The 13443-nt window shown below is 45.8% G+C and overlaps 1 protein-coding gene across 1 annotated transcript in view; it reads right to left on the bottom strand.

The window, feature by feature from the left end:
- The window catches only part of LOC146817841 (G protein-coupled receptor family C group 6 member A-like), a 358097-nt gene that overhangs the window by 152757 nt on the left and 191897 nt on the right, over window positions 1-13443 (bottom strand). The window contains exon 2 of the mRNA XM_085611304.1: window positions 3017-3317. Within this exon, the coding sequence (XP_085467430.1) occupies window positions 3017-3317 (301 nt within the window). The remainder of the gene's footprint in view (window positions 1-3016; window positions 3318-13443) is intronic.

Below are 13443 nucleotides of genomic sequence, written 5' to 3' on the forward strand. Positions count from 1 at the left end.
CGTGGAGGAAGGTGTAGCGTTACTATCAGTGTCACTGAAAATGTCTATTGCCGCTTCTTCTCGCTCCCTGACCCACACCTCAGCCATCGTTGGAATCAGTTATTTCTCTGTGTCACTCACTGCCCGTTAAAGAGTATATGGGACTACCTCTCCCATCAGCCACCTGGCAATACACGCAAACACCTTACAGTCCACCCCAGCGAGCCTACCTGAAACTCTGATTGTCCTCCGGCCTCCACGAGGATCAAGGCGCTCTTCTGGGCGTTGGATGTTTGGGTGAACGGATCATGGGATGTCGGCTTCGGGGGGCTCTGCGTTTTCTTTTTTTAAGAACAATACCATAAGGTTCCGGATGCACAGGGCATCTGATCAAGGAGCGTCAGCGGCAAGATCCCGGCGAATCTTCAATATTTTTGCCAATTCTAGCAACGGCAAAAGACAGGCACCGACTCCGTGAGATGATGACAAGGAGAAGTTTAATCCAACAACGACCTAGACGCGTTTCGGCGGTGAACCGCCTTGATCACTGCATCAGGTACATTTAGATATTCTGTATTTATGCTAACCACTCACTGTCGGTTGTCACAGCAACCTGTGGCGGGGCAATAGACATAGAAGTCTCTCATGTCTGCACTTGCATGACAGTGCAATTGTACTCGTATGCAAAGAAAATTAATGATAAATGAAAAATAAAATATCATTGTTAATAGATCATTCCTACAATAGCACAAAAATACGTGAAACAGTATTAAGGGTTTACACACATCATGAAATTAAAATGTGAAAATTGTCCCTGTGACACAGATAGACATAGAAGAAGTAATATTGTGGGTTTTGAGCTTATTAATGTACAAATGCATGAGCCGGTTTATTTGTGTCATTTAACTCTCATGCTTGTGTCTGTGTTCCTTTGGTGGGTATTATGGACAAACAAATGTGTGGCGCAGCGCATGCATAATCAAACTAAAAGAAGTCCTCTAGTGTAAAGCACAAATCAGTCCCAACTCATCTAATCTAAGTCTGACATTTAACATAGCATTGAGTATGTGGGATCAATTGGGGACAAGAAGCAGAGAAGCTATATGTATGTATATGTATGTATATATACATATAACTGTGGTATGGTCCTGAAGAATGTGGTAAAGTCAATGTAAATCCACCAAAGTGTGCCTTGACTGCTTTTGTACCCAGTTTGATGCCACTACACTGGAAGTAGAGAGATGAACAGACTCTGCCTGGGTGTGTGGGGGTTGTCTATTTTCTCCAGACTGGAGGTTGTGGATTGTATAGTATGTGGTATGGATGGTATGTTAGAGAAGTGTGTGAAACAGAAGGGATGAATGGGGAAGACTGAAAAAACCTGTTTAGAAATGATGATAATCCGCGATTTTTCTGCAATAGATAGAATCTTTGATAAATGGTGCATGTCAATATGTGTATTTTAGTAAAATATGTCTTAATATGTAAATGATGAAATTCAAGTTGTAAAAAAAAATAATCAATAGAAGGCATGGTATGTAATATGAATAAAAATCATGAAATATGCCACAAAGCTATAGAGTGTGATCTGGGTCTTTTCCTGAGTGAATTAATCCTATTGTGACATTGTATACAGACTAGAGGGACCTTTTTGTTTTGTATTTTGTTCTCCTGTTCTTCTCAGTCCTCAGCCTGGTCTTTGCTTTTCTTGGGGGTGGGGGTTCCCTTTTGGGTTTTACGCTGCTCGCCAACACCAAGCCAGAGAAGGGTGAGACAGCCAGCAACAGGGATTCTACACTTGGAAGAGAAATCTTGGACATCCCTGCCTTGCAGGTTATTTTAGCATGCAGGGTTCCCTTTCCACAATTGCACCTAAGTCAGAAGGAAACCAATCACTTTCCTTTGCAGCTATTCTGCCTGACAGGATATTTTGTGCCACTCCTAGCAAGGCTGTTTCCCAGTCTCACCACAGCCGATATACTGCACCCCAAATGCTGCTGTCTTAGACTAAATAAAAGAAGCAGGGTAAATCTCCTCCAACCACATTGTTTTTTTACAACCTGAAAAATCATTCAGTACTAATAATTAAAGTGGAAGTTGATCTGGAAGGAAATTCTAGAAGGTCAGGAAAATGACAAGAAGAAGGGTCTCTAAAATCCATGGAACTTACTGGGCACAGATGGATGGGTGAGGACAGTAGGCTGACACAAGTCAAGCTGATTCACTCTTGCACTGTTAGGGCAGCAACCTTCCAAGTGCTTTGTCTCTCACTCTTGCATGTGTAGGGACAGCTCTAGCTGTGAGATGAGATGTGAGCCAACTAGGGCTTGCCTGAGTGGTGACTTTGAGTGCTTGAGAGAAGGTTGGGGTGTGAACCACTTATCAAAAATATTTCTTACTACAGCCTTGAAGGAGTAGGTGTAATCTGGGTCTTTTAAAGTTTCTGTAGTTTCTGCTCAGGCTGCTGGCGTTGATTGCTCTTCTAAATCCTTAATCCCTCAAGTGGTGCATTCGTTCTGTAATGGACAGTGTTATTGCCTTCAAGAAGAATATAAATGCATAAAATGGTGCCTGGCTACTGCTTATGTCACCAATTCCCATTCTTGCCCTTTTGGTACATTTTACTCATTCAACAGCATCTCTGATCAGCGCATGTCACGGTATGAATCAACGGGCCTTCCCTGATCATCCCCTATTTTGGTGTACAGGTGCACAGCATCACTCTGCATCTATGACAAAGCTGGTTAGTCTTTATTATAATTATAGTATGCAAGTCTATCTCTAACATATCCTCACACATCACATTGCCTGGTGCTGTAACCGATAACACGATAACCACATCTGGATGGTTATCACAACACTTCCCATGTTCGCTCAAAGCAAAAGCAACATCGTCCCAGCCACACACCCTCCATTACATAGCTTGCTATCCATGTCCTACAGGTTGTCCTAGAAGAGCATACGTTTTTGCTTGAGCATGACAAGAAGAGGAAACAATCCTTGCACTTCCAAATTTAATACAGTGTGATGTTCTTACCTGTGGTATTAAATAAAGACTGAAGAGCTGAGCAATGGAAGCTGAAATTTCTGAATATCTCTCGCCCACAACAGCTTTCACAACAGGTTCATATTTGCTGCACACTGTATTTGTGCTATTCTCATTTGAAGAATTAGATTCAGTGATTATTCTCATTGCCCCATCAATCGCTTTTGAAACATCCGAACATGTATCATAAATGTCATATCCCAATTTGATTCCAGGAAGCAAGGTTGAATTGTTGATTTGCTCAATTGTATACATCATAGAAAGAGCTTGCGTGGCACTCACAAAATCAAACCTAGAGTGAAATAAAAAAGGACAGCCACCATTTAATTTTAATAGGATGGGATCTCATTACATTTCACAACATTTGAGGCATTAACTTGTGTTTTTACAAGCCTTTTAAATTTAACTCGGCTATCTAAACTTCCCCCAATGTTGTGCATGACCTCATACATGAAATCACGGGTGACATAATAAATAACACTATTAATGACATCACTGAGTAAATCGTATATGCCATGCCAATGACATCACTAATTTAAATACACAAGTCTACCCCAGTGACTACTGACCAAACGTCTGATTGCTCACCTTGGCCTGTCAGATCCCCATATTATCCACCTTGACAAAAATCCAATGTCCGCAGAAAGTCAATCATGCACCCTTATACTTACCTTCTGATTTTCCTGCCCCCCCACTCACACACACCTTACACACTTACTAACTCACAATAAAGCTAATATTTGAATACAAAATTAAATTCAACACTGAAGTCATTGCTAAGTAATTGGCTTAGTGAACTTATTTGAAAACAAATTTCAGAGCAGCAGCATCTTGGTGATGTCTTGATGCTCATGATGATGGCTGCCTAACATTGAACCTTCATGTTGATAGTCTGATTTTGGGGAGTGGTGCTGTTGTAATTTTGCTGTGTCTGGAAGTTAAAAGATAAAGCAGCAGGGTTTTAAATGAGTGCACAGCCTGGACTTGTCACTTGTCAGTAGTGAAAGTATTGCCCACCTCGAATGGCCAGCTGCTTAGATGACCACAAATATAACATATATCCACAAGTATGAGAGGCAACACAAAAACAAAAGTATTAAGTAATTTCAAAGTGAAAAACTGAATGTTGAGTCCACACAGCAGTTGAAAATTTTCATATATTCATTTATTCCAAAGTTCAGTGCGACCAGATCCGCAGCCAACGCGTTTCGCCCAAGCATGGGCTTCTTCACGGCAAGGTTAACAATATATAAGCACACGTCAAGAAATGTGCGTAGTAGTGTGACGAAAACAGCTGGACCCAGAATTATGTCTTACTAGGTGATAAGCCAGTGACTGTTGAGCGTCCGTTTAGGTGTGTACCATCAAAAAGTCTATACTGCCAGGTTCTGACTAGTCAGATTGTGTGAAGCTCAGTGTGTAAAGTTCAGCCGAAGTCCGAGGCGCGATGAATCCCGTCATGCTGGGGGTCCGCACCGTACATACACGGGTGGGGGTACGTCTCATACATACACGGGTGGGGGTACATCTCGTACATACACAGGTGGGGGTACATGGGTGGGGGTACGACTCGTATACACGGGTGGGGGTACGTCTCGTACATACACGGGTGGGGGTACGACTCGTACATACACGGGTGGGGGTACGTCTCGTACATACACGGGTGGGGGTACGTCTCGTACATACACGGGTGGGGGTACACGGGTGGGGGTACGTCTCGTACGTTGGCGGGCACATGTCTCCATGGTTGGTATTGAAGTTCGCTCCGGATGGTCTTTTTTCCATACGGGTGTACATTCGGATGGACGGGACAGATCGTACTTGCGCGCTCGGACTTCATTTTTCCGATTCGTACGGATAATCGTCCGGGGACGTGTCGGACACTTTTTCCGACCCGAGGACGTGTGGGGGAATTTTCCCAATGCGATTTGTATGGACTTTTTCCCATACGAATCGTACTTGCCAGTTTGTACGGTACTTGTACGATTCGTACGGAAAAAAATCCGGATACGATTCGTACGGGGAAAATTTTCCCAGGATCGGAATCGGCACCTTAATCTTTGAAAATTCATATCTTGACTTCTGCATATTGGATTTGTGTCCTTTTGGTCTTGTTCTACTCATAACAATATTCCCTAAAGCAGTGTGGAGTCCTTTTGTGATGTTTCCACTGTGTAACTGCATGTTGTGTGCACAAATACTTTACACATTGCCTATTAGTTAAGCCTGACTGCTCAGTATCAATCTATAAGAGGGTGAGCACAGTTTAATTTACAGTGTGTTATTGACTTTTTTTTTTTTAGATATCTTTATTGCCTTTTTTCCAAACAAACATCACTGATATCGGCATGTACTAAATCATTGGCATACATTACTGATTGTCCAAACTCCATATACAACAGGCCTTAGCCCAAGTACATGAACAATAAGTAGGCCTGGGCTAAAATTCCGTTCCGCTCGCGGAAATTGCGATAATTTGACATTTTCGCGTTCCGCGCTGAGCGCGAAAATGTTAAAATTTCCGCAATCCGCATTTTATCGGAAATTTTTTGCTTGCTCGCGCTGTAAAATAATACATTCTCGCGTGCACGCGATCGCCTTACCTGAATCCCCGCGTTCGCTGACAAGTTTTCCCGATCCGGTCGCGTTCTCCACGAGATGTTGGATTGTTGGTAGCCATTTGCGCTGTCTCGCGACAGTTCGCACCTGCAGTAACGTCATTCGTCGCGCGATCACGTCTTTTTTCTCGCGATCATGCACCGCGAGACATGTGAAAACAAGATGGCCGCACCTGCGAGCAACTGCATGGGTAAGTTGGCGAGCTGCGACCACGCAGAAAATCCCGCAAACGGGCGGGAAAAAAACTTATGCATCTTCGCGATATTTCCGCGTGTTTGCGGAGATTTTTAACATTTTCGCGATAATTTGCGAAAGTGAATTTCGCAAATTCCGCCCACTCCTAACAATAAGTTCAGTCTTTAAACAAAGTTTTCCCCCACCTGTATCTGATGCATGATGCCTCATACATGGACAATCCAGCGGATCCTTACTATGGCCCATGCTCCCAAGCTTCTGGGCTACGGATCATCCACCCAACCCCCCATCCTCTGTCCCACAACAACCCCCCCGGCCATTTCTGGTGTACGATCCCTTATGATGTAACTCGGTGCACCGAGCTCCTCCACTCCTTCTGATTCCCACCCAGGCAAACTATGCTACCCTGCCTCCCTCAACTCCTCTGTCCTGTTGGCCTCCCCTCCTAAGTTCATGTTACCCCCCTCTCCGTCACGGTCTGCTCCGTCTGCTCCCCCGTTTACCAGCTCCACCACCATTGCCCTCCAGTCCTGTACCTCGCCTCAGCAGTCGCCCATTGCTGCACATCCCGCACCCACTGTGGCATACTGGGCGGACGGCGAACCATCCACGAAATGGCTATCCGCCTCTTTGCAGGCACTAGCCCCAAGAGGACAAGTTTTCTACTAAGATTCTTGTTCTTAGGGCGAGGCAGCAATCCCAGCAACACCACCCGGACCTCTCCTGCTATCTCCCATCCTGTCGCTACCCTCAACGTCACCAGAACTTCAGTCCAATACCCTGAAGCGTAGGGCATGTCCAAGACATGTGTATAAATGCAGCATCCGAATCTGCGCACTGAGGACATTGCCCCGATCAGTCTGGGTAGATCTTGTGGAGCATTTTTGGGGTCAGATACGTTTGAAGGACATAATTAAATTGTATTGATTTAAACCTTGTGTTTGCACTCACTTGTTTAACCCCTTCATGGATCTTGGTCCAGTCCTTGTCAGTGAGACGGTCCCCCATCAGTGCCTCCCACTTCGCATGGATTGGCAGCACCCCGGTCACCCCATCATCCTGGATCGTCCGGTATAAATGTGAAATCAGCCTCCGGCCTTTACTCATCATTAACAAAGTCTGTAATACCTGGGAAACCAGGGGTTCATCCGGGAACATGGGCCATAAGTCCCTCGCCACCTGTGCAATCTTTTTATACTGTAGGAATTGTCCGGGACCCACCTCAAACATCTCCCATGCCTGTTCGCGTGTGATATACCGCGCATTATTATATAGGTCGCAACACCCCTCCCGCCTTTTGCACTGACATCAAAGCGTCAATCCGTCAGAAAGGCTGGACAAACATAGGGGCATGTCCGGCGCATATGGGGCCGTCTTCAGTACTCTCTGGACCACTACTTCCCACATCTCCGCCATATGGTGCACAATGTATGGGCATGTCGGGGGCACCCCTGCCCCATCATGAGCAACTCAGGCAGCTCCCTTTCTCTAAATGTCCCCGCCAGCAGGGTCTTTTCCCAGTTGTTGTCCCCATCTGGCCAATGTACTGTGTATTGGAGCTGTGAGGCACTGTAGTAATATTCCAAGCATGGGACCCTCTAAAACCCCAGCCTGCCACGTTAGTTGCAGAGTAGCCAGACTAACACGTTTGCGTTTGGGTCCCCATAGCAGGTCGATGATAAGCCTATAAAGTTCCATGAAAAAAGGATCGGGGCTCCGATAGAAGGAGTGCTGCATCTCATACAAACAATGAGGCAGGACTACCATTTTGATCAGTGCTATCCTCCACATGAGTGACAGTGGCAACTCCCGCCAGAAATGCACCGAGCCTCTCAGACCCTCCACTACCCTGCCGCTGTTATGCGCCAGATATTGATTAGCAGGGTCCACTAGTCTGACCCCCAAATATTAGGGTGCGGTCCGTACCCATGGGAATCCCACCTCTGGTAGTTCCTCGTCCAGGCAGAGGGCCAGCCTTCCCAACAGAACCTATAGTATATAAACAATGGGGTGACCCTGTGTCCCTCAGAACCTGGGTAGGATTATTATAAGAAAACAGTGGTTCTGTCGGGTATAGGTAAAACAATTGCTTTGTCAAAAAGGACGAGTCAAGGATAAAAGGGAAATCAATCAAGTTGACCACACAATCTTAGAATATAAATCAAAGATCAGGCTTGTTTTGAAGAATATAATGTCATTTTTATATATAAATTACATCATTTATATAGCAGAGCACAAATGACATTGGAAATGCAGGATTACCAAGCTGATAAACTGTAAAGTGAGTCAGTGAATTTGTGACAGAGTGACATAGGTGACCAAATTGTGCATAATATATACAGTGAACAAATGCAGAACTTTGTTATATGTACAGTATGTGAGGGAAGGGCCAGTATCGAGGGCAAACAATGACACTGTTTCATGGATAAATCAGAAATTATATGAAAAGCAGGTCTCGCACTGGTCCTAGCATTTTCCGTCAACGTTTCAACCCAAAAAGTGCGACTTTGAATCGTCACGCAGGGTCTTCATCAGGACATTAAAATACAGATAGGTAACCTGCAAGAGCAAGTAAAGCGTGTGTCAGATATGTGTTATTATCGTGTGGTTATGTGATCCCGAAAAATACGGGACACCACTCACCTAGCCAGCGGTCTAGGAGGGCCTGGTAAGGAATTGTTCAAAGGCGCAGAGCTCCTCATCAAATGTGGTCTCTGTAAGGCAAAGTGCGTGGTGCTATAACTGAACAACACAAGGGTTAAATTGACTACGCATGATCCTATGCCCATTAGCACTTGATCTGTCAACCCTGTTGTTGAACACATGTACTGGCAGCCCACAGCCGTTTACGCGCACTTGATTTCAGCTGACCCGCCTCACTGATGTTACTGTGGTTGCCACGCAACCCCACTCGTACACCACTCTGCTGACTTCGATTAGCGATAGACTCGCTCATGATCTGTAGCAATTGCAAAACGCTCATTTCGAACCACTGTTGCAATTGCTCATGATACGATCCATTCTGTCTCTACACTATCATACAGATTGACAGTTTTGTCATTCTTCCTGGGCATAGCACACACCGCGCCCACTGGGCCGCCTCTCCCGGAGATGGCCTCGTTTGCCAGACCACGCCCCCATAACACATGATCGTCCTCAGGAAAGTGGGATGTTTTTCTGATTCAGCTGGAGTGCAGCGCTCTTCGCGCACCATTGGTCGGAATTCCAAGACGCACCGTTGGTTGCTATGCAACGCCCCCTACGCGTCACCATGTTGACGTCAGACGGGACAGCGCGGCTCTCCTTCATGTAGCGGCCTGCCTGTCATTCGCAGCTTCTCCCGACTCTGACAGGAGCTGCTGCAGCGTGAATTGTTACCGCTCTCATTCCCAAGTAAGACTTCGTCCCTGTAATAAGTGCCCACGGTCCCGCCCGGCTATGAACCATTCTGATTCATCAATTATCCTTTCAGAATCAAATAGAAGACGGCTCCGACGCGATTTTTCACCGGATTCGTCCTCACTCATTTGATTTAAGCCCCCTAAGGTGAGCGGTTAAAACTAACAATTAAATTCTGTTTTTTCCCCTCCCCACATGGTCGATTATCTAGCGATAATTCTTGAACTGGTCCTTTTTGACCGCCTTTTCAACCACTTATGCACATGTTTGAATTACATGTCCTCTGTAACCGGCCAACTTACAGGCCACTACCCTTAATTCTCAGCCCTCACCCAATTTCTATAATTGTTCAAATACATTGTCTCTTTGCCTCACGACGATACAGGCCTAGATCTTATGTTGTTCAGTTATAGCACCACGCACTTTGCCTTACAGAGACCACATTTGATGAGGAGCTCTGCGCCTTTGAACAATTCCTTACCAGGCCCTCCTAGACCGCTGGCTAGGTGAGTGGTGTCCCGTATTTTTCGGGATCACATAACCACACGATAATAACACATATCTGACACACGCTTTACTTGCTCTTGCAGGTTACCTATCTGTATTTTAATGTCCTGATGAAGACCCTGCGTGACGATTCAAAGTCGCACTTTTTGGGTTGAAACGTCGACGGAAAATGCTAGGACCAGTGCGAGACCTGCTTTTCATATAATTTCTGATTTATCCATGAAACAGTGTCATTGTTTGCCCTCGATACTGGCCCTTCCCTCACATACTGTACATATAACAAAGTTCTGCATTTGTTCACTGTATATATTATGCACAATTTGGTCACCTATGTCACTCTGTCACAAATTCACTGACTCACTTTACAGTTTATCAGCTTGGTAATCCTGCATTTCCAATGTCATTTGTGCTCTGCTATATAAATGATGTAATTTATATATAAAAATGACATTATATTCTTCAAAACAAGCCTGATCTTTGATTTATATTCTAAGATTGTGTGGTCAACTTGATTGATTTCCCTTTTATCCTTGACTCGTCCTTTTTGACAAAGCAATTGTTTTACCTATACCCGACAGAACCACTGTTTTCTTATAATATTCCCAACAGAACCAGCTTGGAATTCCCATTTGTTAATTCGTAAGCCCGACATGTACTCAAACCCCTCCAGAGTTTCCAGCAGCACCGGCATCACTGCGCTTGGGTCCCTGACGTACACCAGGGTGTCATCCGCATACATTGACACCACGTGATTAGGTTCATCAAGCGGGATCTCAAATGGTGCCATCCTCGTTCGGAGATATACCGCCAGTGGCTCCATTGCCACCGTGAAAAGTAGCAGCAATAGCGGACACCCCTGCCTGGTGCCCCTTTGCAGTCAGAAGGCCCGGGACACCAGCCTCCCCACTCTGATCCTGGCACATGGCACTGAGTACACTGTACCCATTGCCGAAACCGGGCCTATCACTCCCATTGCCCCAAGACCTCCCTGAGATATGCCCACCCTACGAAGTCGAATGCTTGTTCCATGTCTATAAGTTCTTATGCGCACTCCTCCTGCTGGAGTATGGGTGAGTGCCAAACATGTGACAGACTTCTTAGATTCAGGGCCATGCTACGTTTAGGGATGAAGCCCGCCTGGTCCGAGTAAACGAGGCACTGCATGTACGGCTGCAGGCACGCTGCCATGATCTGGCTAAGGACCTTCATGTCAATATTTAACAGGGATATGGGCCTATGTGACCCTCGGAGTTGATCGTTCCGGTCCGCCTTAGGAAGCATTACCACCACCGCTTCATTCATGGAGGGCGGGAGTGCCCGGGACTGGAATGCTTTATTATATACCTCAAGGAGGTGATCAGCCAGGATATGCGCTACCTGGAATCTTGGCTGATTTGGCTGATTTCAGGGATTCAATCCCTACCAGTATTTCCTCCTTCGAGAGTGGCTCATCCAGTATTCGTCTGGTCTCATCCTCCAGACAGGGGAGCTTTAGAGTAGTGAGGAATTACCCTAACTCCTCCCGTGCTGGGACGTTGCGCCCTGCGTATACTCCGGCCAAATGGTCTGCAAAAGTATCCAAAATACCAGGCTGGCTGTATACTGTGTGCCCATCCACAGTCCTCATCTGCACCAAGGGCAAGGGTTGCATCTCATTACGGATCAGCCTTGTTAGCAGTGCCCTTGAGCAGTCTCCTTCCGCATGCAGGCACGGCCATTATGTGGTGTAATCGAACCTCTCAAGGCAGCACAGCACCGCCAGAAGTTCCTCCCGTGTTTCCTGCCACTCATTCCAGCAGCCAGGCTCTGAACGTAGCACCTCTTCCAGTTCAGCCAGCCGTCGCTCAGTGTCCTGAATATCTTGTTTGAGTTGTTTCTGAGTGCCATGGGTCGTGCTGAGGCGAAACCCCAAGGCAACCACCTTCATTGTTTCTGACTCCACACCCCTCTACGACGCCGAGCTCCAGTTAGTCCTAAAATAAGACGTAAGTTCCTCCTCCAGCTTCCCGACAAAGGGCTGATTCATGAGGTCCTCCGATTGGAGCCACCATGTAGGGATTGCCACTCTGGGTCTGGCCATACTCAGCGTCACAAGTAATGGGGAGTGATCCGATATGTGTCTCGGGAGATACGATATCTCCTGCACCCTGGGCATCATAGTCTGAGATACTAAGATCTGATCCAACCTACTGTATGTATTGGATACAGGGGTATGACAGGAGAGCACCCAAGATTCTGGGTGCTTGATCCGCCATTTATCAAGTAGGCTCATCTCCCTCATCACATCCAGCAGGGTCCAGTCATGCCGGGCTTGGTATTCGTGCGAGGGGTTCGCGGTCCATCATCCCATTCAGGACACAATTAACCTACCCTAAAAGTATTGTATCTCCACCCAGGTACGGAGTTGCTACCTTCAACACTTCATAGAAAAATGCAGGGGCAGCCAAGTTGAGGGCATACACATTGATCAGGCATACTTCCAGGCTGTTCAACCTACCATATAATACGACATAACATCCCTCAGGATCTAATGTGTGATGTAGCTGTTGGAAAGGGGTCGCGGGAGCAACCCATATCAGTGTCCCTGTGCAAGTCCCGAAAATGAGGTGGCTTAGAGCTGTCCGCGCCACTTACGCCTGATGAATGGCAGCGCCTCCCCCAAACATGCATTTCCTGCAAACCTGCTATGGCTATTTTATATCTTCTTAAGAATAAATGTACCCTTCTACATTCTTCTAGCGAGGCTTCATAAGAGAGGGAGCCATAAGCTTGTGCATCTGGCGGCCTCATTCCATTCCCATCCCGCCAGTATATTATCCCCCCCCGCCAAAGTAGCAAGTGAGCAGCACTATCACCCGCCCTGTACCACCCCCCCTTAGGCTTTTCCAAGAAAACATTAAGACTCCTTACAATGCCCCCACCACCCAAAACACAGATCATGTCCTGTGGGTCATACTCTGACTCTTGTTTATCATCAGTGCCAAGCAAGTGACTGGCTCCCGAACGAGGCGCGAGGTCTAGGTGCGTGTTACTGACTTACCCTGACTAGGATTGTGGTTCCTGCTTGGGCAGAGTGCATACCTCTGCCAATCAGAAACCCAGTTTCTAACAGTAAATAAAATCACAAACAAAATTCTTTCCACCAAACCTGGGAAATTCTCCTGGCAGTTATCTAGCATATGCAGACAACCTTATGACTTGTTCTCAGACTCCAATCTGATTACAGCATCAACTCATATCTCTTAATGAATGTAACCAGTTGAACAGTTTATCAGCCAATATTAGCGATACAGAAATCATATCCTTTGGGAGTTGTATACAGAAATTCAATGGAAATTAGGGAACAATACAGTGGAGTCAGTAAAATCATATGTTTACCTGGGATTTCATGTGGGTAGGTGCTTAACACATGCACAACACAAAAAAGGCCATCGCTGTAACAAAAGCCTCAAACAGTTTGCACAATCATACGGAGGGGGTGCAATTGGGCCTACATTAACAGTTTTTAATTTCAAAATGCTTCATTGGTTTTCACAGAACGAAACAGAAAGTCGGTAACAGGGTTAGCATAAGGTATGTTAGGCAAGGTTATACAACTACATTAACAGTTTTAAGGGCAAAACTGATTCCACTCTTGACTTACTCGTCAATAGTTCTAAATTAAAAGAAAGTGAAGACAATAGGAACAATTTTCACCC

Source organism: Triturus cristatus, chromosome 6 (genome assembly GCF_964204655.1).
Source record: "Triturus cristatus chromosome 6, aTriCri1.1, whole genome shotgun sequence".
NCBI classification, from domain to species: domain Eukaryota; kingdom Metazoa; phylum Chordata; class Amphibia; order Caudata; family Salamandridae; genus Triturus; species Triturus cristatus.